The sequence below is a fragment of the Notolabrus celidotus genome, chromosome 16, assembly GCF_009762535.1.
Source record: "Notolabrus celidotus isolate fNotCel1 chromosome 16, fNotCel1.pri, whole genome shotgun sequence".
Classification (NCBI taxonomy): domain Eukaryota; kingdom Metazoa; phylum Chordata; class Actinopteri; order Labriformes; family Labridae; genus Notolabrus; species Notolabrus celidotus.
In genome coordinates, this window is record NC_048287.1 from 14,205,913 (window position 1) to 14,232,147 (window position 26,235).

Sequence of the window (26,235 nt, forward strand, 5' to 3'; positions counted from 1 at the left end):
GTCAGTAGATGAGGCGGGGCTTGTCAATTTGATTGGCGTCGTGTTCTCTGGTAGTCTGCTGCGGGACCAGGACAGACAGCTGAGGGGGGCTTGAATGTCCAACCGGGACGGTCGGTAGACCAACGCGAACTCGCACGCACAACTCACAGGTAAGTCGCAGCTCGTGGTCTGATATGTGATGAGAACATTTTGAATTCATTCATCCTTCGGTATACAAATGGCAGACAAAGACACTTTCCCGTGTTTGAGGCGCAGTAGAGTTTGACAGAAGGGGAGGTTTACCCCCCAGTAAAGCCCGCTGTGCTGTGAGAACAGGATTTATTTCAATATCAGTTCGCGTTGGATGTCCGTTGTGCAGCTAGATGCGTCTTTTTCTCTTTCCTTGAAAATCATGTGGAAGAACACAGCGGATGGGTTGTAAACGTAAGTGTGCGCACGCCACAATGGCTCGGATGGGTAACAAAAAATGGCCGCACGTGTGGTGAGATCGGTGTGAATGTGGAGTTGTCTGGTCAAGCGAGCATTTGGCACGGATCTGGCGCACGGTCGAAGCGCACGGATGTGGTTGTGGCGTCGATACATGACTTGGGAGACTTGATTTAAGAGCTGCAGGTAATAGTTCTGACATGATGAGGGGGTTTGAACACACCACAGTCCCAGAATGATAGACTGAAAGACAAGCAGTAAAGGGTGTTGGGCTTTAAAAAAAAAAAACACAGAAAACGCGCATCTAACTGTAACATCAAGTCACACGGAAATCTGCTCCAGGTAGTCTATTTCACCGACTTTCTTGTCCAGATAAACTTTCAGATCACATACAGGCTAAACAAAGCTTAATTTGCATGAGACGATGCTTAATGAAAACGGAGAAGGGACTTGGCAGCCAGACACTCCTATTGATTTTTATGATTTGCCTCCTCCAATGAGATGTAAGTGCACCGTGTAATAATAATGCACTGACATGATGTCAAAACCACTTTGTGTGAGCACTTAATCGAAACGTAAAACCACTTATAGATCACAACAGACTGTGCAACTCTCAATGAATCTTTGGTCCTCCTTGCTGAGAGGAGCACGGGGTCACTTGGCAAGGTTCATAAGCTGTTTAGCCTCGCCGCACGTGATTGGGGAAGCCCATGTACATACGCAACATCCCTTGGGATTCTTCTTAGGCAGTTGACACAGGCCACAAGGTATCAGAGAGGGATAGTATGGATCTTGTTGCATCCAAAGCAGGTTCTGAGGGTCTTTCTTTCATCATTTAAATCTTATTATAAAACCAAAATCAGATTTGTTGAATGTAACAGGAGGAACAAAAGCAGGAAGGGAATCTGACTGAGTCGTTTTAGTGCATTAGAGTAAATCTAAAGTCCCTCAGCAGAGATATCCAGTAAGTCTTCTGAGTCAAGATCCAGGATGACCTTTATTGTTCTGCTTAAGTAGGAAAAGAAAAGCACAAAGTTGGACTGCTAAGCGTACATTTACATACGTCTTCCTGTCAGTGTCAGCTGGGCGGAGGGAAACATGGATTTCAAGTTGTTCAAATGTTGGAACACATAAGAGTTGTCAGTGAGTCATTCAGAGACCTAATCCAGCACTCAGAGGCTTCTACTTTTTCATTATTAATATGGGAGAGATGTTACAGAAAACAAGGAAGGCGGAGGCTGAGCAGGAGAGAGATAAAGACGCACACACGCACATATGCTCACATACACATAAATCTTTTCTTGAGTGACTCAAACCTCCCGGCTATGAACAATACATGTATCAGAGGGCTGTCATCTACACACCTACAATCAGCCCTCCCTGCAGCAGGCTGCTCCTCCCTGCAGTTAACACATAATCATGAGCTAGTTGCATCTCTGTCAGGAAAATACACAGCTACATACAGGCCGGAAGGACCTTTATATTAAAATGTACTGTTACTCGAATGTAAGAATCTTTACAAGGCAAGATAGGGCAAGTGTATTGCTGTTTTTGTAGAGCTAGTGCAGTCACCAGATTTTACCCAACAACACTATTCTTAGTTGCAGATAAATAATATTCATCCATGATGTTCAGTTTAACACAGAACACCTAAATAAGGAGAGACATTGTGAATCTGAAAAGAAGACCCAATAAAAATCCACAGAGACCACAAATATGAGCTTGTGTGCTGCAATGATTCACTGATAAGAACATCATAAGATTATTTAGTTCCAACTGTTTCATTATCCATGGATTGTTTCTGTACTCTTTCAAGCAAAAAGTGTCTGGTTCTAGCTTCTGAAATGTAAGAATGTGCTGCTTTCTGTCGTTTGGTTGATAAAGTCTTTAGGTTTTGAAATTTTTTGGTTGACAAAATGTAAAAATTGAAGATGTCACTCCAAGCTCCTGGACATTGTGATGAATATTTTCACAACTGTATGGCATTATGTTTACTAAAGACCATGTAGTACATCTTATAAAGAAAAGGTAAATTATTTTCTGTTTATTTAAACAAAAAAGGAGGAATGGACAATCATAGCCTCTCGTGTGCATTTGTGATAACCAGCTTTTTTAAAAAAAATCATCTGCAGTGAGTTTATCTTAGGTCATCATCATGTTAGCGTACCAGCTCATCTTGAAGTCTCACTGATTTCTGCTGGAGCAACTCCAGCTTGATACCAGAGTATAGCTCTGCATGTGTTTGCATTTCTTGGCAGTATTTAAAATATGACAGGGTGAACAAAGAGAGAGGCAAACTGGCTATGAAAATGCAAGAAGTGTTTCTTGTCTTATCTCGTCCTCCCTCTCTCTTCTCACATCCCGTTTTCTTCATCCAACATCATTTCTCTCTCTTTTAAACTTTGCAGTTAAGAGCTGTTGCATCACTTTGCCCTTCCCCTTCCCTCCTATCTCCTTTTAGACTAATGAACAGGAGCAGGATGCTGGGAAGGGAGAAAAACTGAGAAAAAGCAGACGCGACTGCCATGTGGCACGTCAGATTATGTCATGAGGTGCTCATTATTAAGATTGCTGCACGTTCAGTGCTAAAGGCGCTGTGATGAGCTGCATGTAATTGTACCACTCCACGCTGTTTGGCAAAGAACAGATATCCCACCAGCTGGAACATCAGCGGGTGGAGAATGAGGTCATAGCTGGTGATGCTGGGAAAATGCAGCGATGCAACAATTGATGTCTTTGTGTTAAACGCTGGTAACTTAGACAGCAGTGTCAAGTTAAGTGTGGAGGTAAGCATGAATCAGCACAAAGTCAAGTCTTATTATTTGTGGTGGATTTGGAGACAGAGCGGATTGCATCAACTTTCCACAGACAGCAGCATCAGGAGCTGCAATAATGGAGCGAAAACTGGAGGGAAATATGATAACTGTAAATATTCTGCAGATATTGATCTTCAAAGATGGCCATCTTGGGGCCAGCAGTGTAATCCTCTTATTTGAGCGGCTGTGTGAACACAGGGAGTGACCTACATAGAGTTTGTCTGGAAGCAGAGGGTGATGGGTGAGGGCAGCACAGGACTGGGTTGACTATCAGGGGGTTGGTCATATGAGTAACCAGTTCGTACACACACACACACACACACATGTAGCTCCACAAACGCACACTTCTTCCCGGATGTGTTGTGTTTCTCTGGCTTCTGCTGCCATACTGGTGTCATGCAGTGGAAGCGCTACAGCTCACTTCACAGGAAGGTTTAATAATTGCGCACTGCTTCCCCTGGAGTCAGCCAATCAAGTGACATCTGGACTCGTCTTCTGGCCTCTTTTGTGATTCTCAAGTCATTGAGAGGAACTGAGAGTGATGGCTGCACTGAGAGCCCTGCTGCGCCCTCGGCTCCGTTGTGCGCAGCTGAGCAGAGCCTTAGTTTTTGTTAGTGAAGAGAAAAGGGGTAAAGAGAATATATAGACATGGACTGAATGCTTTCTCTTGGATGGATACTTAATGAACAGAATCTGACAATGGCAAACATGCTGCTACAATCCAGAGAATCCCATTAGAGGAGGCTACACATTTTAGAAGTGAGGCAGATTCAAAGTCACATCCAGAAATCTAAATGTACAACAAAAACATGCTAGGAATGAAAGAATTAGCTGAAAAGAGCTGCAAAAAATACATAAACAATGTAAAGTTAGAAACACACAAACATAGACAACAAATGCAACTGGAAAATCATAGCAAGGGAAGTGCTCCAGGGCTGTAGGAGGCGCTCTTGGAAGTGAGTTTTGTTGAAATGTTTTTTATGGTGAAAATATTTACCTAAAACATTTGGGGCACCCAAATGAAGTTTTGATCGATCCCAGGTAGGGATGAAAACAGCCACTGACAGTGTGGAATACGGTATGGAGGTAGTTTTCTTGCAGGGTTTAGCTCTTTGCACCCCAAGCTAACCTCCTCTTAGGCTTCCTGAAATGGTCACAGACTGATGACTTTGGACTTAACTCAAGTTCTCCTCTTAGGCTTTTCAGGTAGTGAAATTATTAAATAGAATACTTGATTCTTTCGTCAAGCTCCAGTTAGCGCCCCCTGCAGGCCTAAAGTAGCACTGTTGTGATGGTTTGTGTGTTGTGAATGCAGCAACTTCTGTTTTATTCATTTCCTTGGTTGGTGTTTTTGACCTTGCATCATTTATGTTTTCGCTTCTGTTTTAAAATTTCAGTTTTATTTATAATGGGTAATTATATGTATTATTGAATTTTCCTTCTTTCTGAAGTCTGAACTTGCAGCCTGTTTCTCCTAAGTGAATTCTTGTGGGCCGCTGCAGCACATTTGCCCTTGTTGGCCACCACAGTGTTCTCCTTGACTGCATTATATTAACGGATTTCAACAGGGATAAAGCCTTCCATCCATACTCCACCAGGGACTATAAATTCACAAAATGTGCTCATTGAAACACTCAATGTGACGTAGAGGGAGATTTCCTGCTAGCGTGACAACAACTGGAGGAATTAAAAGGACACAGAGCCGGCTGATGTTTGTCTGTGCTTTTAATAGCGTGTAGTTGGACACACACACTTACGCATTTACATGTGAGGGAGCAATGATGTTTTTTTTTACAAAAACAAACCCTATGATCCCTCCTTAATCCCCCTTCCATGAGCTGTGCATCATCTGAGTGTGAGGGCACTCAGAGGACGTTTGTTGACTATGTAGCGGCCAATGGCAGCTGGGATCGCAAATGACCACTTCCTGTGTTTTTTTTCCTCCTGCTGTCCCAAGAGGAGGAAAGACAAAAGTCAGTGATGGTCACAAATTTTAAAATTACTACAAAAAAAAAACATCTACACAGGTATTCTATAGTATTAATTCATCAGAAAGCATCTATGGGCATTCAGTCTGTCATGCAGCTGTCATGACAGAAGGTAAAATTACCTGGCAGTTTCTCAAGACTTTTTTATGTGCCCCCTCTCTCCTCTTTATCCTTCAAAAACTTGAGAGGCTTTGCCCACAGCTCTGCCTAATCTTTAAGGATTCCTCTTTCTTTCTCTTCACTTCTTGTTATCTATTCTTTATTCTCTTGCTCTGTATCTTTTCTCTGACTCATCTGGATTTCTCCAACTGCTTCTACCTGCTTTTATTCCATCCTCTAAAACCATCATGCATGACCCTGTCTACCTAATTCTGCTCCCTGCCTGTTCAGACTGTTTTGATTGGCCCTGTCCAGCTTCTGCTCTTTCGTGTGGATGATTTGACAAGGACTTGCCATGGTGGCTTTTTCCTCCATTAACATTCTTCCAGAGGATATCCTTCACTTCCAATAAGCGTGCTGAGCCTGATTGTAATCTGTGTTGTGTAATGAATCAACCCCTCATCCATTCTCAATCTCTTCCTCCATTGTTTATCTCACACAATTAAGGACAAATTAGCTGCGGCATAATGTGTGAAGAAACCCCTGTTTAAGCAATAAAAACCCAGATAACCCAAAATTGATAGACTCTCTTTTGTTGTCATCCTAATGTTAATATTTTGGCATCTGTTCCAGTTGAGATTGGGTTAGCATGACCTAGACTAGAGAGGAGCCCAAGATCAGAGGTTAAATCAACAGTTCTCCTAGGTGTGTCTGAGAGAGAGTAATTATTCAGATTGTTAGGACATTTAACAATTGCTCTATCACATTTAAAAATATATATTGAGTAGGGGTGGGATAAAAAATTAACACCACAACACATTGTCAACCTGACTTGTGTGATACAATTTTATTGCCAGTGCCAAATATCGATATTTAAGTAACTGTAAACATACTCCCGTTCCAGTGTAACTTGCTGTGTCATTGTCTTATGACTCTGCATGGTGGAATTAATTACATCAATCCTGTGCCTCATCTTTGAGGGGATTTGATTATCTTGCAACTTTTCATTTATCATAACAGAATCGTATCGAGATATTATGTTATAAAAGCCATGTATTGTATCGCATCATCAACATATACCATACCCTATCCTACCTTATTGTAACCAATCCTTTACTATAGTACCGTATCACATTGTATTGTACCCAATCCTATACTGTAGAACCGTATCGTATCGTTTTGTACCCTATTGTACTGTATTGTGCCCAATCCTATTCTATGGTATCATATTATATTGTATTGTATTGTACCCAATCCTTTCCTATAATATCGTATCGTATTGTATTGTATTGTACCGTATTGTACCGTATGGTACTGTATTGTACTGCATTGTACCCAATCTTACCCTATAGTATCATATCACATTGTACTGTATGGAATCGTATTGTACCCAATCCTATCCTGTCGTGCCATATTGTATTGTATTGTACTGTACTGTACCGTACCGTACCGTATTGTGCCCAATCCTATCCTGTAGTGCCGTATTGTATTGTGTTGTTGTATTGAATTGTACCGTATCCTATCGTTTGGCTTCGCATCCCACTGCACTACATGGATTGTACCGATCATATCCAATCATACCGTTCCTTATTGTGTCTTATCGTATCATTACCAAAATGTATCGTACTATTCTGTTCTCTTTATAATACTATCCAATTCTATCGTATATCATCCTATTTTACAGTTTTGTGTTGTGTCGTGACGTGTCGTGTCGTGTCATGTCGCCTCACCTCACCTCAACTCACTTCACCCTATCATTGACCAGAAAGAACCTTGGATTTCCATATCACTATCTTTCTAGCAACTTCCCTTTCCTTCTTTTCCTCTGGCCATGAGAAAAACATAGAGCGAAAGAGAAAGAGAGGCTGAACGAAATGAAGCATGCAAGAGTGATAATCTATTGTTTTGTGGGTGATTGCAGCCATCGGTTATTTGTAATCACACCATTTCATTGTTGTTTTTTCTGCTGGCTTGCATTTTCTAATGGTTCATTACACAATGGCTATTCAGAGCAGCATGAATGGGTTTAGTGCTGCTAGACAGTACAGTTCTATTGGAGAGATGATGATTTTCAAATGGTACTGCTGGGTTAGAGAAGGTCCTTTCCTTTAACATTCAGAGTCACTTTGAAGGGAAACCAGAGTACAAGAAGTCTCAAAGGTTTTGGGGCTAATGCATGATTACCAATGCTTAGTAAATTTAATACTGATTCATGAAGTTAAACATCAAGTTGTTTCTGCTGACTTTGAAGCTTTTAGTCATTTTTTGATCAGTCCTTGTCAGCAGATGACTCTGATATCATTAAACTAGGATTGGTTTAATTATCTGGGGCACCTCTGGGATTCTTTGTAGATGTTAGCTTAAAAGTTAAAAGGTCTTTGTTTTAATACAGACCATGTGATACAGTCAAAAGAACACAGACCAAGTGTGTTAGTGAACCTAAATTTCAGATCATTTCTTTGTCATTTTCTTTGATGGGCCAGTATCACCAGTAAGATACAAACACACACTAGAGATTCAACATTGTGCACATATACATGGGGTGTGTGCATGTGCTTGACTTTTCTGGCCAAAGTGAGAGGAGAGTCTCTAGGGTACTGAGTACTGGCCATTTACTATGACTGTGGCGCATTTCCAGCTTATGATGCAGACATCATGGGATTGCAGAGGACAATGAATTGGCCTGGGTGACTCGGTGTATCAGTCTGTGAGAACAACAGTCTCAATATGCAGACAAGAGTGCTATCTTACAAGAGACGGGGATGGCATAGATAGATGATACCGATAATCCACTGGGGAAAGAAGCAACTGTGTGTGTGTGTGTGTGTGTGTGTGTGTGTGTGTGTGTGTGTGTGTGTGTGTGTGTGTGTGTGTGTGTGTGTGTGTGTGTGTGTGTGTGTGTGTGTGTGTGTGTGTGTGTGTGTGTGTGTGTGTGTGTGTGTGTGGGAGATAAAGCAAGAGTATGTATCTGAATGTTAAAGTAATAGTGTGTGTGAAGAATGATGAAAACTAGTTTGCAGAAAAGCTAGTTGGACTGAATATTTGGGAGAAAAAGATACGCCTCACAAACTTTCTCACTTCTCTCTCTGTCTCTAGGTCTTCACAGTTGACTGATGAGCAGCCAGTAGGACGGGGGTTGGGCTACATCAACTGGCACAGGTAAACACAACTTTCACAAAGCCCCTAGGAAAAATGTTTTCTGCTTGCTGACATGATTTTTTAGTTAACCGGGAGGACTGCCAGACTTTGAAGCAAAGATGTGCAGTTCAATGCCTCTAAAGAGAACCCTAACTTTTAAGAAAGTAAGGAAGCAGCTGGTTTCCCTGTTTATCAGTATATGTCCAAGTGGATTACACAGTTGATACTACTTTCTCCAGACTTTGAAGGCCATACTAATATTAGTCTAAGACTGAAGTTTAAACTCAGTCTTTATATAAAGAAGACTTTAAGATTTTCAGTTACTGCGTTTAGACCAGCTGAAAAACACATGTCAGTGCTATGATCATACAGAAATGTGCTTACAGAATAAGCTCTAAAAGAGGGACATTAGGTTGACATTTTAGAGTTAGGTCATATTTCTGATCAGCCCTATATCTTTAATTATTGAGTCATATAAAAACACAACACAGTTATGATTTCAAAAGAAAATCATTTACTTCCTTCTAGACCATGGCAGAGGAAAAGTTGGACATAGGCCTTTCAGCCACATTAATGAAAGAACACTACTGCAAAACCTGGCAGTGCAGCCAGGCATTCTCCCTGCAGTGATGCTTCAGCGCTGGATATGCTGAGAGAGGGAGATAGAGAGATTCTGTAATCTCGTGCTTTTGTGACTGGATTAAAATCCCATGTCCCAGGCTGGGGGAGGGGTTGATTTGTCCTGGCGAGGATAGGGTGCAGGGAGAGGCGGGGCGGATTAAATCCTACAGATCTGCTCCTTGCCCAGCTGTGATGCTGTGGGAGGAGCTTAATGGATGCTGAAAGGGTGGAGCATATATTGAACGACACTTAACACTGGGATGTATCAGCAACAAGAAGGGTAACCAAAACATGTCTGCACAGCTTTTTCAGTTTTGTTTAAGACAAGTGGTGGATAGAACTGAAGGTTTGTGATAGCTCTTGGTTCTGACACATGACAGCAGACCAGCAGGGCAGCTCTATGATAACTATAGATGTGGGTCCTTCAGTAGACTCAGCCTATCATGATTGGATTTATGGCCATTTATCAATGGCCATTCACTGTGCCATGATGATATACCCTAAATAATCTGCTGTTCTCTGTATTGAGCACCAACAACAGGCCAAGGTTCTCATATATATTGAAATTTCTTAACAGGTGCAGGATGAATACCAGACATTTTTAACACTGACATTCATGGTCCCCACTAGATAAAATGCTTTAACTCTATTACCCTGCCGTCTTTTCATTTTGCACCTTCATAAAGTTCCAATTTACATGAATCCAATATTTTAGCCAATCATCACGACTCTACCTTTGGTTTCTGCCGTATTGTCAAAACTGTATGCTACCTAAATGTTGGTGAGCATGTTCATGCCTCACGTTTGGTTAACATTTTGGGTATGTTAGTATGCACATGCATTCAGGTCAAAGCATTCCTTTGCCTTAGTTCAGCCTCAAAAAGCTGCTTGCATGGCACAGACTGTCAATGCAATTTATTTCCAAGACTACCTTGATTTAAAATGCACATGCATTTATTCTGTGTAGGGATTTACTCATGTCTAAAATTTTCATGTAAATGAATCACCAGGAGAGGAATATTTATAAGACAGTATTGCAGCCAGCAGCTAGCACAAAACCCTCAGGGCTCATGCATTGAGCTATTTAATTTGCAGCCCCAAAATGTGCAGAATCCAGTCACCACCTTAAGTCTACTGACTTAGCAAGAAGAAAGGTGGTGAGGGCACATTAGTTTAAGGAGGGAGGAAGTCCAGAGTGAAAAATGAGAGAGAGAAAAAAATCTCCCATTAGGCGGATTCATGCTGCTTTAAGGAGGTGGACAACTGCTGAGTGAATGCGTACGAGCACAATCTGCACACGCTGAGAGTTTCTCCACATTCCTGCTGCGGGGTGTCCAAACCAAGAGTGGTGTGAATGAGGAAAAAGAAGGAGGAAAAGAGTGGGAATGTAGGGTCAGGCCCCCTTCAGTAACACTTACTTATGTAAGATTACTTACATAATGACACATTGGAGTGGTGTGTATGTGTGTGTGTGCCTATGTCTAGACAAGTGGGGCAACTCAGCTTTGGGTGGGGTCAGGGGAAACAAGAGGAGGGGTACTCAAGCAAGCTCTCAACAGCAGGAGAGGATTGTGGGATTATGCGAGCGTGTATGTGTGTTATCAGCAGAGAGGAGGGGTGAGGGTTGGGATGGGAAGGTATTAAAGCCGGAGTGGAGGGAGGGAACTGACAAGCATTGAACTCATGTCCACATCTGTGTATGAGATCCAGCTTTCTACCTCTCTCTGTCTCTCTTCATGCCTGACTCTCTGAACTTATCTTCACATCCGCCACATCAGTTCTTCTTACATTTCTCCCCTTCATCTTTCCTCATCCTCACTGTTCCTCTCTCCCTTCTCGTTTTTTAATATCCCCTGATCTTAATCCCACTCTATTGTTGCCCTCTTTATGTCTCTTTGCTTCTCTTTGCTTCTCTCATTCTATGTCCTCAATCCCCCATCTCTCTCTTTTCTCTCCTCTTTACTCTCTCTTTCTCTGTGTTTTTTGGGAGTTTAGAGGGTCAGCAGTGCCAGACAAGACGATTGGAGGACAGAAGACATAGTTGCAGAGCTGCTGGTGGTTTACTAGTGGTTAGCCGTAGCATACTTGTGGCAGCAGGGAGGAAGAAGGAGGGCTTGGCGATGGTCACGGCAATGGAGGATGCGTGTCCCAACGGGGTACGCGAGGAGGAGGAGATGACGTCCCCGGGACAACCTGGTGTAGAAGGGCCCTCTGCTGTGCAATCCCCCCAGGAGCCAAATACATCTGGAGGTGAGGAAAGGAGGAGGAAGATGTGTACAGTGTGTAGATAAACAGAGAGATACTGTAGACTGTGATTTGGAATTCAATGTTGTGAAGAGATTGACAACCGCAAGAAAACTCAGTGATAATTACTTCAATTACAAACCTCTGTCGTTAATCTATGATGTACTCTGACGGCACTATTGGATAAACTTAATAACCTCTTTGTTGCCACGGTCTGAGAGTACATTCTGAAATTACTTTGAAATAGAGACTCATTTATCAAGAGTTTTAACTCTTCATCCATTTATTTTAGCTAACTTTAACTTCCTCAACTAATCAGTCTTTTCCAAGCAAATAAAACTGTTTACCTAACTTTAGATAACTATGAAACTGTTTATCACTCAATACATTGGCTAATACATTAGCCTACTTGTTGCTAACTATTTAAACTGTTAACTCATTACTTTTGGCCAACTTTTTAATAGCTTATCCTGCCCACTTGTTGCCAACAATTTAAGCTGTTAAGCCTGATCTTTACTTTAAGCAAACTGATGCTAACTATTCACACTGATGTTAGTTTGAGCTAATTGTAAGTGTTACTTTAAGCTAACTATGTTAACTGTTTTGCCATTATTTTTAGCTAACTATTTTAGTTTTTCCCATAGACTGTATAAAATATGGATTTAGTATCCGTGATGTCACCCATCTGTTTCTGAAGCGCTGTTTTGAGGCTGATCATTGGCGGCAGCTGCTGCTATTGCTGCCGTCGAGCCAGTGTGGCGTAAAGAGGCGGGCTTTGAGCCTCCTAGCCAACAGCTACAGTGTTCCCGCCTGTCAATCAAGTCAGCTGTGCCTCTCATTGGAAGACTAGTAATCTCAATATCTTCGAAATTGCCTCGTTAGAAAAAACTCACCCCCCTACAGTGTGTGCCGATCGAGAAATGAGCTATCCAGACTACACTCGTCTTTTGTACCAGGCTGTAAACATGTTTATTTCTGCTGTAAAGATCAGCTTTTTTGAATTGGTGTGTATGTGGTTTCCAGTACTTCCGGAGCCAGCCTCAAGCGGATCCTCGATGAACTGCCTTTTTTAGCACTTGCGCATTGGACTCGTATTTTTAGACTAGAAGTTACCGTTGGGTTTTTCCATTAGCCTACTTGATTCTAAAACTTCAAACTGTTTCGCTTACAGTTTCCTTTAGCTAATTATTAAAGCAGTTGACTCTTTAGTCTACTTGTTGCTAACTATTCAAACGATTTAATAATTTCTTCAAGCTCACATCTTCTCGCCATTTTCACTTTTTCAACCATTTATCTGCAGCTAGCTAGCTAGCTAGTAGATAGTGTGCACTTTCAATCACAACAGGAAACATTCAAGTGTTTGATTTTTGAAAGTTTTGATTTTTGAAAGTAGTTTGCCTACTTTACAATCTCACCACGTAACCCCCAGCAACTGAACTCCTTGAGGTACCCCTGGATGAAATCACTGCTTCTGTAAGAGTTGCATTTTTTTCCCCTGAGGCAGTTCAAATCTTTTCCTCCACTACTGAGAAAATACACTGAAACATACTTTGTCAATAGTGATGTTACTTCTGTGCCAGTGAAGGTGCTCCTCTGATCTTCTGCCTGTGAGCTTGAAAATAATAGTACAAATTTTAATCCAGGATGCCAGGTCCTTTCTCGTGGGATTTGTGTCGCATTCGTTGAGAAACAGAGTTAGGAATTATTAAGCAGACAGTCCCTGCATTGGCATTCACTGCACACCTAGCGCTGGTAGGTGAACATACAGAGGCGGTAGTTGGATGGTGAGAGGGACTGCAGACAACCCAGAGGGAGGAATTAAGAGCAGGTAAGCAGGATGATTCATTATGTAGATGAATGAACTGCTCCACCATAACTGGCCTGCTGTAATCTCTAGCTTTTACTACTTCTTCAGGGTAGGCTTAGCGTAAGGCTGGTAGGTGGTTGGTTGTATCTCCATGCCATATTTCATGGGATTATAGAGTCTTTAGTAAGGAGGCTTTAGTTCATTTCCAATCTCTCACGGGATGGAAAACCACCTCTAGGTTTTTTGTTTGCATGAGTTATGTACACAGAAGTATATGAAACTGGGGAGGGGTGATGGATGAGCAAACATTCCTGCGGTTGAGGACGCAGTGACACAGTGAGCTGACCAAGTGGATAAAGGTCAACACAGAGAGCACAGAAACTCAAATGTGAGGAGGGCTCCAGATGTAAGTGTTTATTTTTGTGTATTTTTGATTTCTTGTTGTTAGATGACTTCAGCTTGGTTGTATTGAAGGGTTTAGTTATTGTTTGAGAAGTAAGCGTAAGTCTCTCTTAGTCATGCTCTTTTTTTCTTTCACAGAAGCAAAATAGGGATGCAGCTTTTAGGAAAATGCTTTTTAGTTACACAAATGGACAAAGCATAATGCAGCAAAGTTCATGAAGATGTCTGGTATAGCTGGTGTAGTGCAATCAAGGTGGTGGATTTTAGTGCTGGCTTACAGTATGTGCTATGTGCTGTGTCACATGGGGTTTTATTTATTCTAGGTTGTAAAACATAGTGTGGGCTCCCCAGAGGAACTACCAAACCTGTTCATCCAAAGTCTAAACCTGAGCCACATCTTGGATTGTATTTTTATGTGATCATGCAGCAAATATATCACTTTAAATTCAAGATTAAATGGTCTGCAAGGCAGTTTTAACCTCCTCCCCTATTTGTTCTTTTTTTGTAAGAGAATCATAAATATTTAAGGTTTGTTTTTGCACCCAGCCTGCTCTTTATGCAGTCTGTCTGTGATCTTTGCTTATCAAGCCACAGTCAAGTTTCCTCCACATTGTGAGACAGATTGTATTTTCACCTGTCTGTCTCTCCCTCTCTTTCTCTTTTTAATCATGCACCTGTATTACAAAGTGAATGCATGATGGATGGATGGTGGATGATAAAAAATGACCCTGTCAAGCTCTCGTTTATCTGATGTGAGGATTTTTTTGTGCTGCAAACTCAAAAAACAGCAGAATTTTAAATGAGCCTTGGTTTAAGACACAGAAGTGCTTTAATTTTGGATGAGAAATCCAACCAGCCTTGACAAAAGAGGAACATCTTGAATTCATATTTTAACTGATGAGTTGTAGTTTTATTACCACAGATGATGCAGTAGAATCTATGTTATATCCAAACCTGTATAAACAATTATGTAATGTTATTTAATAAAATAATGTTACTCAAGATATTACATGTAAATCTTTTCAACCTTTACACGTATTTGTGAAATGTATGTTTTTAGATTAGGTGCCTTAAGTTCCATACTGCATATATTCGTATTGGTAACTTGTGCGTCATTGTTTTACAAAAGTACACTTATCTCTCTTGACACAATACCACAAACGGCTATGTGTTGTGCGTCGTATTTCTTCAAAGTAGTGATTTAGAATGTGCCACTAAAGAGCCGATAGAAGAATTAAAGTACGACTTTGTGACAAAGAACGTGAGCCAAGGTTAAACATAATAAAAGGCTAGCAGTGTACACCACAAAGGTCATGGAGTATATCCATTGGGTACAAGTGCTGACTGGACATGTTTACTACCCGTGTAAGTATATAATAACACAGAGAAACACACACACACACACACACACACACACACACACACACACACACACACACACACACACACACACACACACACACACTCACACATTGAAACGCACATTCCCAGGGATTTCAGTGTCTTAGATGGGCTTATGTGGGCTTTGAGACCCTGGCATTAGGGGTGTTAGCTCACTGATACCAACCGTCCATGCCTCTCCCGCTCCCTCTATATGTGTACACAAGAATATTATATCAGCTGAGAACACTTGAATCCTGGAGTTTTATCCATACAGATGACGTGCAGGTCTACAGTCCGATGACTGAGTTTCTATCCTTTTTTTTTCTTTTTTTCTAACTGTACCTCAAAATAGAGCTGCAATATAGTATATTAGAGCGTCCAGCTTTGTGATTTGACTGGACTTTTTATAAAGGGAGTGAAAGGACTACAAACATCGCAGAAACAGGAAATAAAAACTCTACTTACATGATATACATATTTAAATAATGTATATATTTTTTTGAAGCATTTTTGTCAACTTCTGTAGATCTTAGACATAGGAAACGTCAAGACATGTACCCAGACTCCTGTCCCTTTTATCATCTTAGACTTAGATCTTAGACTTTATCATTGTTTTGTGTGTGTTTATGCTTTGTATGACTTTCACACCTAGCTGCTTATCTCTCATTCTCTTTGTCTATGTCTGCACCTTTCGCTCACGCCCCGTCCATCCAGCCATGCAGCAGGTGTTGGATAATGCGGCTGAGGCTCCCACCTCCGCAGGCGCCAAAGACATCGACCTGCTCTTCCTGCGTGGCATCATGGAAAGTCCTGTGGTAGGCTCCTTCGCTCAGGTAGCACACATTCATACATACACATCTCGGGATGAGTGACAGCGAAAAAGCTAGCAGACAAACTGCTACCCAACTCTGGTGTTGCTTGCTGTGGCTGAGGAAACGAAGTACAGTAAGGCTTTGACTCACACATAAATCTCAATGCATCTGTTTGTTGCAAATATAGACATTTTGCCAGTTACCGGTGATGTATTTTTACTCTTATAAGCCTTTTTACTGACAGTGCATGTTTCACACTTCCTCTGCGCACAAACTGTTTGCTCTGACACACTTCTTCACTGCTGTCAGAACTCGGAAATGTAGAGAGCGTAGAGTTCAGATAGAGGACAGCTGTAGCTCCTTCTAGACAAGCTGTTGTCATTTTCCGCCATTCAACTACCTCCCACAAGACGGAACACATAGACACAACAGTTGACTTAACACAAACAAATACTCATTTAGCTGTTCACTCTGAAACATTAGGCAGACAGCTTGTTTGCTGGAAAAAAAGAAACCCAGAGTAAATCAACTCTTACCTGAGTTTAAAATCTGATGTAAAGTTGGAATAAAAACTAAACATAACACTAAGGCTCACCTCTTCCATCTGTGCACATCCTCCCTCTCTAAACTCCTCTGTCCCCCTCAGGCTCAAGAGCAGTTGGAGGAGCCAAAGCTGGAGGCGGTGCAGGACAACAACATGGAGCTTGTGACCGAGATCCTGGGCGACATCAGCAACCTTAAGGTTAAAGATGACAGTGCTGCTGAGCTGTCCAGGATCCTCAAGGAGCCTCACTTCCAGGTGAGATGGAGAATCCACTTTTGATACAGACACTCAGGTAAAAGTAAAGAAGAATAGAAGTATGGAAGTATCATACATGTGCCAACTGTCACTAATTTCAACCACTTTTTATCAAATATTTTTACAGAATTTGTTCCCAGATTTCTGTCTATATGATTGACATATGAGTTTATTATTGTGTCCTTTGAAAGTTTATAGTACAGCAAACATAACATTTAGCCTGGAGTTGTTTTGACTGTAGTTACAGTAGCTACAGCTGATGTTTTGGATCCTCTCCTCATGCATCAGTACATTAACCTTTATCCTTGGAGCTACCAGGGGCTTTAAACTGCCTCGACCAATAGGAGGGACACTATTGCAAAGCCTCTGCGCCAATCAGAGCCCTTTGTGCTGTAAGCTGAAGGATAAGACCCTTTTGACCTAGAGAGAGAGAGAGAGAGAGAGAGAGAGAGAGAGAGAGAGAGAGAGAGAGAGAGAGAGAGAGAGAGAGAGAGAGAGAGAGAGAGAGAGAGAGAGAGAGAGAGAGAGAGAGAGAGAGAGAGAGAGAGAGAGAGAGAGAGAGAGAGAGAGAGAGAGAGACTTTTTTACATCACTAATGAGTGAAAGAGTTCCACAACTTGATTTCTCAATCTAGAAAATGTAAGTTTGTCCAATAGTTGGATGGATATTTTTAAAAGTAGTACTAGCAGCATGTCAAGATAACAGGCTGTGATGAAAGTTAATGGATGGATGTGGATGAATAGTGAGCAACGGATTATTTAATTGATTACTTTTGGGTGGTAATCCATATTTCGGATTGGGCCATTAGATTATTATTTTTTAGTATGTTTTTTCATAACCAAATTTTTAGCACATTCAAGACCTCAAAGTGAAGTGTCCAAACAGATTGGTTAGCATATTTTTTGTGAAACATTTTTGTAGAAATCACACCCTGAAGGGGGAGTTATCCTACTTTACAATTCATCAAATACATGACATATACTTCACTAAACAGCTGTCTGCTTATTCATGCTTCACAACCTAAATCTGAAATGTGGTGATGCCATTTATTTAAGTTGGGCAGCATCAATGGTAGGATTCCATTAAACATGTGTAAAATCTTGATTTAAAAAAAAAAATTAATATATATTTTTTTTCTAGTGTATATACATGTAGTTGATACAGACATACTAACAAGTACAAACATTACAAGACATGGAAGGACACATTTATACACGTGTGAAGAGAGAGAAAACAGAAGAGAAGAGAGGGGGAAAAGGGAACCAAAAAAAAAACTAAATAAAACAAAACTAAATAAAAAAACAGATGAAAAAAAATAAAGACAATAATAATAGTAATATTAGCAATCAATAAGAGTAATAACGTGGCAATATATTATAATAAGACTAATCAATAAGTAAAATAACTCTTAAGACCAAAGGGGATGAAAAAAAAGAAATAATAATAAATCAATTGAAAAGGAAAAGAGGAAAAAGTGAAAGAGTGAGGGAGAAGCAAAAAAAAAGAGTAAATACATGGAGGGTAAAATCTTGATTTAAAAAAAACAGATTTTGATGGTTTTCAAATCATTTTAAGTTTATGTTTGAAGACAACACATCAGATTCTGAAACAGAAAAATGTTATAAAATGATATATGCTCAATCTTCATGTGATGCCAGCAGCAAGCTTTAAAAAGGTTGGCACAGGGGAAACAAAACACTTAAAAAGTTGAGTAATGCTAACAAAACACCTGGAGGACCATCTCTCAACTTATTAGGTTCATTTGCAACAGCTTAGTAACATGACTGGGTATCAAAATGACATCTCACAGAGGCTGAATCCTTCATCAAAGAGGGAAGAACCTCCTATCATCTTTACTTTTGGACTGTGTGAGGAAATAGTTCAAGAAAGAATTTGAGTATTTCATCATGATATCATCAAAAGATTCAGACAATCTGGAAAGGGAAAAAAAGGACAATGCCGATAACTGGTACTAGGTGGTTGTGATCTTTGAGTCCTCAGGTGGAGCTGCATTCAAAACAGACATGACTCTGTAGTCGAAATCATTGCATGGGTCCAAATTCACATCCAAAAATCACCGTCTGTGAACTCTAGTTTGTCAATGCATCCACAAATGTAGGCTAAAACTGTATCATGCAGGAGGAAACCATGTTTAAGGATGATCCAGAAATTTTTAGAGTTGGGGTTGTAGATAAGTGGAGAAGCATCAGCGAGTTAGCAAACTAACCTTGTAATGTTGCTCAGAAAGCAAAATGGTTGCTTAAATCAGCCAGCATATGCAACTGTATTACTATCCTGCATGTATGTCTTACCATCTTACATGTGTATGTTATCCTGTATACATATGTTACTAGGTTGTTATTATTCTGCATGCAATATGGTCATGTGCCTTGTGTCTTGATAATGATAATAAAGTACTTTTATTTGTATCCTAACCTATCCTATAAGACTGAGTAATTACACAGCAGCAGAACCACCGAGCTAATTTCACTGAAAATATATTAATTTCTAAAATGTCTATTTCAATATTTCATAATAATAATAATAATGTGCTTTTTCTTCCCTCAAAACATCCACATTGGACGGAGACTGAGTATCATCTTTCTCATTCTGACTGTCCTCCTCTCTGCCCTCTAGTCTCTTTTGGAGGCACATGACATGGTGGCATCCAAATGCTACGAAGTCCCGCCCCCGACCGAGATACCCAATGATGCAGCGGTGAACAGCGCTCTCATGCAGGCTGATGCTGTGCGCATGATTGGCATCCGAAAGAAGGCCGGCGAGCCACTGGTGAGCAGAGAAAGACGGTCGGGGTGTGTGTATGTTTGTGCGAGTGTGCGTGCATATTACTAGAGGGGAGTGAGTGAGTACACAAATGACCCATTAAATCGTGAAGTGTGTGAGTGGATGCCAGGACTGAAGGAATGTGGGTGAAGGTGAACCAAATAAGGTGTGTGCACACGGTAATGCAGATTGCAGGGGATAAACATCACTTTGTCCTTCCATTCAGGGCGTGACATTTCGAGTGGAAAAAGAAGATCTCGTCATCGCTCGAATCCTCCATGGCGGAATGATTGACAGGCAGGGTCTGCTCCACGTGGGTGACATCATAAAAGAGGTGAATGGAAAGGAGGTCGGCAACAACCCCACCGAGCTGCAGGAGATGCTCAAAGACTGCAGCGGAGGGATCACGCTAAAAATCCTCCCGAGCTACCGAGACGCTCCCGCTCCTCCCCAGGTAAACACACACAGACACTCATTCACAGGCGTCCAGTGAAATGTAAGCACAAGCACGCACACTTATGTAACGGTGGGCAGATGCTGGGCAGCGGTGCAGGGCTGGTGATCTGTCTGAAGGCCCTCCCACAATCCCCTGCACAGGAATCTGAACCCTGGAAGCCCTATTAATAACACTCCACATGTTAACTAGGTCACACTAACCCTCTTGAGCACACACACACACACACACACACACACACACACACACACACACACACACACACACACACACACACACACACACACACACACACACACACACACACACGCTTATGATAATCTCATGCTCCCTCACATGGACATAATAGTTATTTTCATGATATTTTTAATACATTTATACAGTCTTTACTCCCGAGTTAAAAAGAAGACATCCTGAAGAAATGGTGCATCCTCAGACATAAACTTTGAAATGCTTGTGCTTAAATTGAATGAACTGCAGTAAAAACTGATTGAGACATAATGCACACTCACATCCTGCCCTGTGGCTCGGGGCGGGCTGCACTCACACTATATTTTACTGGCTGCTTTTATTACTTCCTTTGGCTGCTTGTTTAATCTAATACACCGGCCTGGGCACTTACCCTTTCTGGCAGAAGTCTTCACTGTAGTTGGCGCAGCGTGAACAGCTGTGTCGGTTGCAGAGTGGGACGTTGGACGTAAAGGGTGTGAATGAGCTACTGTTACTGTGCCAATGTGTGAGACTCCATGCCGAGCTGGAGTCTCTTTTATTTTTCAATTTTGAGCTCATCTGCACACTTGGTCCACAAGTTTTATATCTTCATCAAGACAAACTTTCCTACAACCACAACCATGTTCATTTTCTGTCACAGGTTTATGTGAGGCCATACTTCGACTACAACCCAGCCAATGATAACCTGATCCCTTGCCGAGAGGCGGGAATGGCCTTCAAGAGAGGCGACATCCTTCAGATTGTCAACAGAGAGGATCCCAACTGGTGGCAGGTGAGCATTTTTATGATCATATCCATGATTCAGACACATGCATGTTGAAAGTTCTAAAACTCCACTGAACGGGTCTCTGATCTTTGCCAGGCGTGCCATATGGTCGGAGGTGCTACAGGACTGATACCCAGTCAGTTCTTGGAAGAGAAGAGGAAAGCTTTCGTCCCTCGAGACTTTGATGGATCAGGTATGTTCATTTATACTTTTTTCAGTAACACTGACGTTAGAGATGGATTACTCCAAACACTGTGAAATGGCTCTCTGCCAGACTTCCTTCATTTCTGCACTTCTGCTTTTAATACTGTGAACTGATTTATGGCAGCAGGACCTGTTTAGACATTGGTCTGACCCTGCCCCCTTCTGGCCAAATACTGCAATAACATGCTACACAAGTCCTTAAATGCTCCATCTTGTTTTGCAGGGATCCTTTGTGGAACTATTGCTGGAAAGAAGAAGAAGAAAATGATGTACCTGACAGCCAAGAATGCAGGTCATACAGCGTGCCATGTTTTTTATTTGACAGCTTCAGAATCTTTCTCTTCCTTACTGTAATGATTGCTTCTGCGTTCTTACAGAGTTCGACAGGCATGAGCTTATGATCTACGAAGAAGTGGCAAAGGTACCCGCATTCCAGAGGAAGACACTGGTTCTGATTGGTGCTCAGGGCGTGGGTCGACGCAGCCTCAAAAACCGACTCATGGTTCTTCATCCCACACGCTTTGGCACGACCATACCCTGTATGTCAAGCTTGTTTTTTTTCATATTTCAGAATCCAGTCACACCCTAACTTGTAAAACCTGTTAAGATATTCCCTTATTATTATTTTTAGACACTTCTCGGCGGCCACGTGACGAAGAGTTGGATGGTAACTCCTACCATTTCACCACAAGGACAGAGATGGAGGTAGATGTGAAAGCCGGGCGGTTCCTGGAGCACGGCGAATACGACGGTAACCTCTACGGCACAAAGATCGAGTCCATCCATGAGGTGGTGGGAACAGGACGCACCTGCATCCTGGATGTCAACCCACAGGTAAGAAGAGGTTCAGATGAGGTGTAACATATTACTGATATATTATTATCAAAGACATTTTTGCATCTTCTACGGCCTTCCTTCAAAACAACTCAACAAACTACAATATATCCAGAACTCTGCCGCCCGCCTGCTCACCCACACCCGCTACCGTGACCACATCACCCCTGTCCTCCAAAACCCCCACTGGCTCCCTATCAAACAGCGCAAACATTTTAAAATCCTCCTTCTCACCCACAAAGCCCTCCATAACCAGGCCCTCTCTTACCTGACCGACCTGCTCCACCACCACACCCCCTCCTGTAACCTCCGATCCTCCAACGCCCACCTCCTCTCTCTACCACCTGACACCAAGCACCGAACCTGGGGGGACAGAGCTTTCTCTGTCGCCACCCCCACCCTCTGGAACGCCTTACCACTTAACATTAGAAACTGCCCCAACCTGTCCACCTTCAAGTCACTCACCAAAACCCACCTTAGAACTGCTTTTAACGTGTGATTGCTTTTAAATGTATTTTGTTCATGTTTTTATTATTCTGTTGTTTTATATGATGTTTTATCCTTTATGCAGCGTCTTTGAGTTTTTAGAAAAGCGATTTACAAATAAAATGTATTCAAATTATTTTGCAACATTGTCAGGCAGATGATAGAAAGAGATGTAATAATATTTGTGTTGCCTCTTGTCCCGCTCCTCAGGCTCTGAAGGTGCTGAAAACAGCAGAGTTCATGCCTTACGTGGTATTCATTGCAGCGCCAGATTTTGATACTCTCAAGGGCATGCACAAAGCTGTGGTGGACGCAGGCATCACAACCAAGCAACTCACGGTAAGTAGAAACACCTGATTATACATTCACACTTTCACTCACAGGACTGAGACATTTCAGCGTCTTAATGACTGATGTTTGATTTTTAAAGATGTTAAGATTGAGCTCTAAATAAATACATTATTGGTTTGTTTATTCAGTAATAAAAACATGAACCCATCACAGTTCTTGTGAGTAAAATGTTAATCAGAAGGACTGTTGCTTTCCTCTACTTGATTTTCTTCTGGAACGATGTAGTTCATAATTGACCCAGTTAAGTCCAACTATATCAAAAGTGAGTTTGTCAGTTCATGGATAAGTTAGAAAATGTTTGACTTATCATATTCTAGCGTTAAGTCAGATAAAACATATTCTTGAATTTCAGTACCCCCTCCCCTGCCATGCATTGGATCTATGAGCTAGCTGGCAGTGACGCATTATAAATAGATGGTACCAATACACAATCTATCACTGATTAGTTAGTCAGTTATTGATGAAATCCTTTGAGCAGTAAATGTGACGTAAGCAGGGGTGTGTCCATACTTTTTTTTGACTGGGGTGGCCTAAATGGGGTGCTGACATACACAGGGGTAGCACAGTGTATGTGGGCAAACTTTAAAAGTAACACAACAGAGAGGCAACAATTAATTATTTGAAGACTGAAAAAGATGTTTGTCACAAAGTCATAATTTAAGGTACTCAAATAATTGTAAGTACATTCATGCACACAGTTTAACCGTCAAGATTTAATTTATGGAAAACTTTCCTGTACAATAACATTGTCAATTAATGTCATTTTGACAGTGAAGACAGTGTGCAGGAGTTTGCTTGCAATTTTTTGATGGACTGATGATTCCTTTCCTACGCAACTGTCTAATGAAATACAAGTGTGATAGATGAGTACTTTTTCTAAATTTGAAATAAAAACAAAAGAAAACAAGCTACATGCAAAGACAGCTAGCCTCTTGTAACGCAAGTCTTGCCTCTGACAAAGCAAATAGCCAATCATGGTTTAGGATTTTGGGGTGGCACCATGGCACCCCTGGCCATCCTCCTAGACACACCCCTTCAAATGAGTAGTGTTACCATCAGTGATCTGTACATCCTTCATCCTCCCCTTAACTTTCCTTTGATGGTCTCAGGACGTGGACCTGAAGAAGACAGTAGATGAGAGCGCTCGGATCCAGAGGGCGTACAACCACTACTTCGACCTGACCATCGTCAACGACAACTTGGACAAGGCCTTCGAGACATTACAGGCCGCTGTGGACACGCTGTGCAACGAGCCCCAGTGGGTCCCGGTCAACTGGGTGTACTGAGAACCAGCTGCTGTGTTCACACTGACCACTCTGAGCGGGTCGGCATGACCCACCAGCATGTGTGTGATTTCAACCTGCAAAGGCCAAAGAAGAGGAGGAGAAGTAATAAAAAGAAAAAATTCTCTAATAATCACTCTTCCTCCTCTCGGGCCTGCACGCTGTGCAACTTTTTTATTACTCAAAACTCAAAGGGAAAGAGTGCTTATTTATTTTATAACTTTTTATGAAAGATCTTTCTATTCAATGTGGAATTCCAACGATTGAAACAAAAAAATCTGGTTGCGTTACGCGGGCCATATTTTTGCATTAATTTATTGTAGTTTTATTTCGTAGTCGTTTCTATTGTTTGATTTCAAGTATTTGTGTCAGTTTTTCTTCATGGACATCAAGGATTTATGATCACCATCATAACCTCAATCAGAAGACGAAGAAAGGAGATGGATTAGAGGAACTTTGAGCGGTCATTGTCCTAGAAACCTGTGTCACATGTCTGAAAATGTCTAAAGATCTGTGTAGACGTTTAATTTTTGCTTCCAAACAACTTAAATCCTTTAGAGTTTTATGTAGCCGACCCTAAACACAGGATCAACAGTGCAGAAATAGAGGTTCAAAGGCTCACATGCGCACAATACAGTCAGTATGTAAAAGAAAATCAACCTTATGATGTATTTTTCATGATCAAACACTCTGTTAATTTCGTTTACGTTTGTGTTCTTGTCCTAGTTTTTTTCTCAGTGATTTTTGATGGTGTCTCATGTTTTCTCAGGCATGATCATTTGATTAGTTTTTGTTTACTTTCCTCTTACCAGCCTGTCTGTGTCTGACGTTGTCATTGTCTCGATAAGCCAGTTTGTTAATGTTTGATACTTGTAAGTGTGGCACAAACCTGCTCTCTTTTTACCGTCCTGATCTTCAGTGTCGCAGTATGCCAAAGCCCTGATCTTACTCCAAATAAAGATGGAAACTCATTTTTGTTCAATCAGATTGGTATTCCAGCTTCAGGCTGTAAAACACGTGTATGATTTTTACACCTAACTTTGGATGGTAAATCATCCAGCAAAGCCAAAGGGTCAAACTTGTGCTATTGTTCGTCTCACATTTGAAAACGAGTAAAAACAGCTCTGTTAATTTGTTTTGAAACTTGAGGACAACACATGTAGGCCCCTGAGAAATGACAATATGTGGATTTTGTTTGCAGTATATATTTCTATATATTAAGTGGAAGGTCCTGAGGCCACTCTGTGCCACGTATTAGAAGAACAACCCTGCGGTCTGTTGAACTATTTTCACATCAACCTCATGTCTACTGTTGTTTTTACATTTTTATCAGCAAAGCTATGACGAATAAACCTTAACAAACCTCACGAAACAAGTTTCCTCTTTGAATCAAGAGTCTATCATTCATAATGTATACCTATCAAGTGCATTGCTGGGTATCAAACCTTTTTAGGTATAGTTTGAAGATTGGTAATGCACATTGTACTATGTCAGTCATTTGTGGAGACAGAATTTAAATTAATTTATTTACATTAGTGGATAAAAACCATGCAGAATCCTCAGGTGTACAAAAGTGAAGCCAATGCAAATTGAAAAACAAACACTGCAGGTCCACGAGTGTCCACCTGAGGCTGTAACTGCAAATCCATAGAAGCTGATTAGGCCCCTTGTTAAAAGCAGGAATAAACATGTTTACTGCCTGGTTTGTTGTATGTCTGTGTAGCTCATTTCTTTATTTGTGCACACTGTACTGACAAAGAACTTTTTATAGTGCATCCATTAAAATAACATAAAGGCTAACAGTTACACATACATTTGCAGAATTAGGAGCACTCCGCCTACTTTACTGGCAGTACGTACTGATTTGGCCAAAATTCAGCATGTAAGTTGCAGTATGTGAACAACAGCAAAATCTGCAGTATGCCATAACTACCCAGATGTGGTACTAATTGGGTAAAATTATTCAGTATGCAGTGGACAAGTCTCCCTCACTCTTTCCTACATTGCACAGTGCTAACGTTCCGCTTCTTCTTTTTTCAATATATGATGGGGGGGCACTCAGTTTTAGGTGCTGTGAAAATTATTACATGCCATATGAACCACTTCCTAACTTTTTTTTAGTAATAAGTGGATGCTAAAGAAGCAGTTTCTCTATCAGCTTGGCCATTTTTTTCCTTCCGCTTTCCAAAACCGTAAATCTAGCGACCTCTGACCCAGCATACTGCAGAACAGATCCAACAGAACAGTCATACTACATACTACCTTCATACACAGTATGCAGTATGCAGTACGTACTGCATACTACAT

The 26,235-nt window shown here is 41.2% G+C and overlaps 1 protein-coding gene across 5 annotated transcripts; it reads left to right on the forward strand.

The window, feature by feature from the left end:
* mpp6b (membrane protein, palmitoylated 6b (MAGUK p55 subfamily member 6)) lies at nt 1–25,295 on the forward strand. Of its 5 annotated transcripts, none has more exons than XM_034705287.1 (14): nt 1–149; nt 8,426–8,488; nt 11,084–11,338; nt 15,639–15,739; nt 16,383–16,535; nt 19,173–19,325; nt 19,546–19,773; nt 20,645–20,776; nt 20,867–20,963; nt 21,198–21,266; nt 21,352–21,513; nt 21,606–21,808; nt 22,505–22,633; nt 23,755–25,295. In XM_034705287.1, exons 3-14 carry the CDS (start codon nt 11,209–11,211, stop codon nt 23,929–23,931), a joined length of 1,734 nt encoding a protein of 577 aa, XP_034561178.1. In that variant the 5' UTR covers nt 1–149; nt 8,426–8,488; nt 11,084–11,208; the 3' UTR covers nt 23,932–25,295. The 5 variants fall into 5 exon arrangements, with proteins under 5 accessions (XP_034561178.1, XP_034561182.1, XP_034561181.1 ...); XM_034705290.1 differs by lacking the exon at nt 1–149 and adding an exon at nt 327–423; XM_034705289.1 differs by lacking the exon at nt 1–149 and adding an exon at nt 504–612.
* Nucleotides 25,296–26,235: the final 940 nt, after the last annotated feature.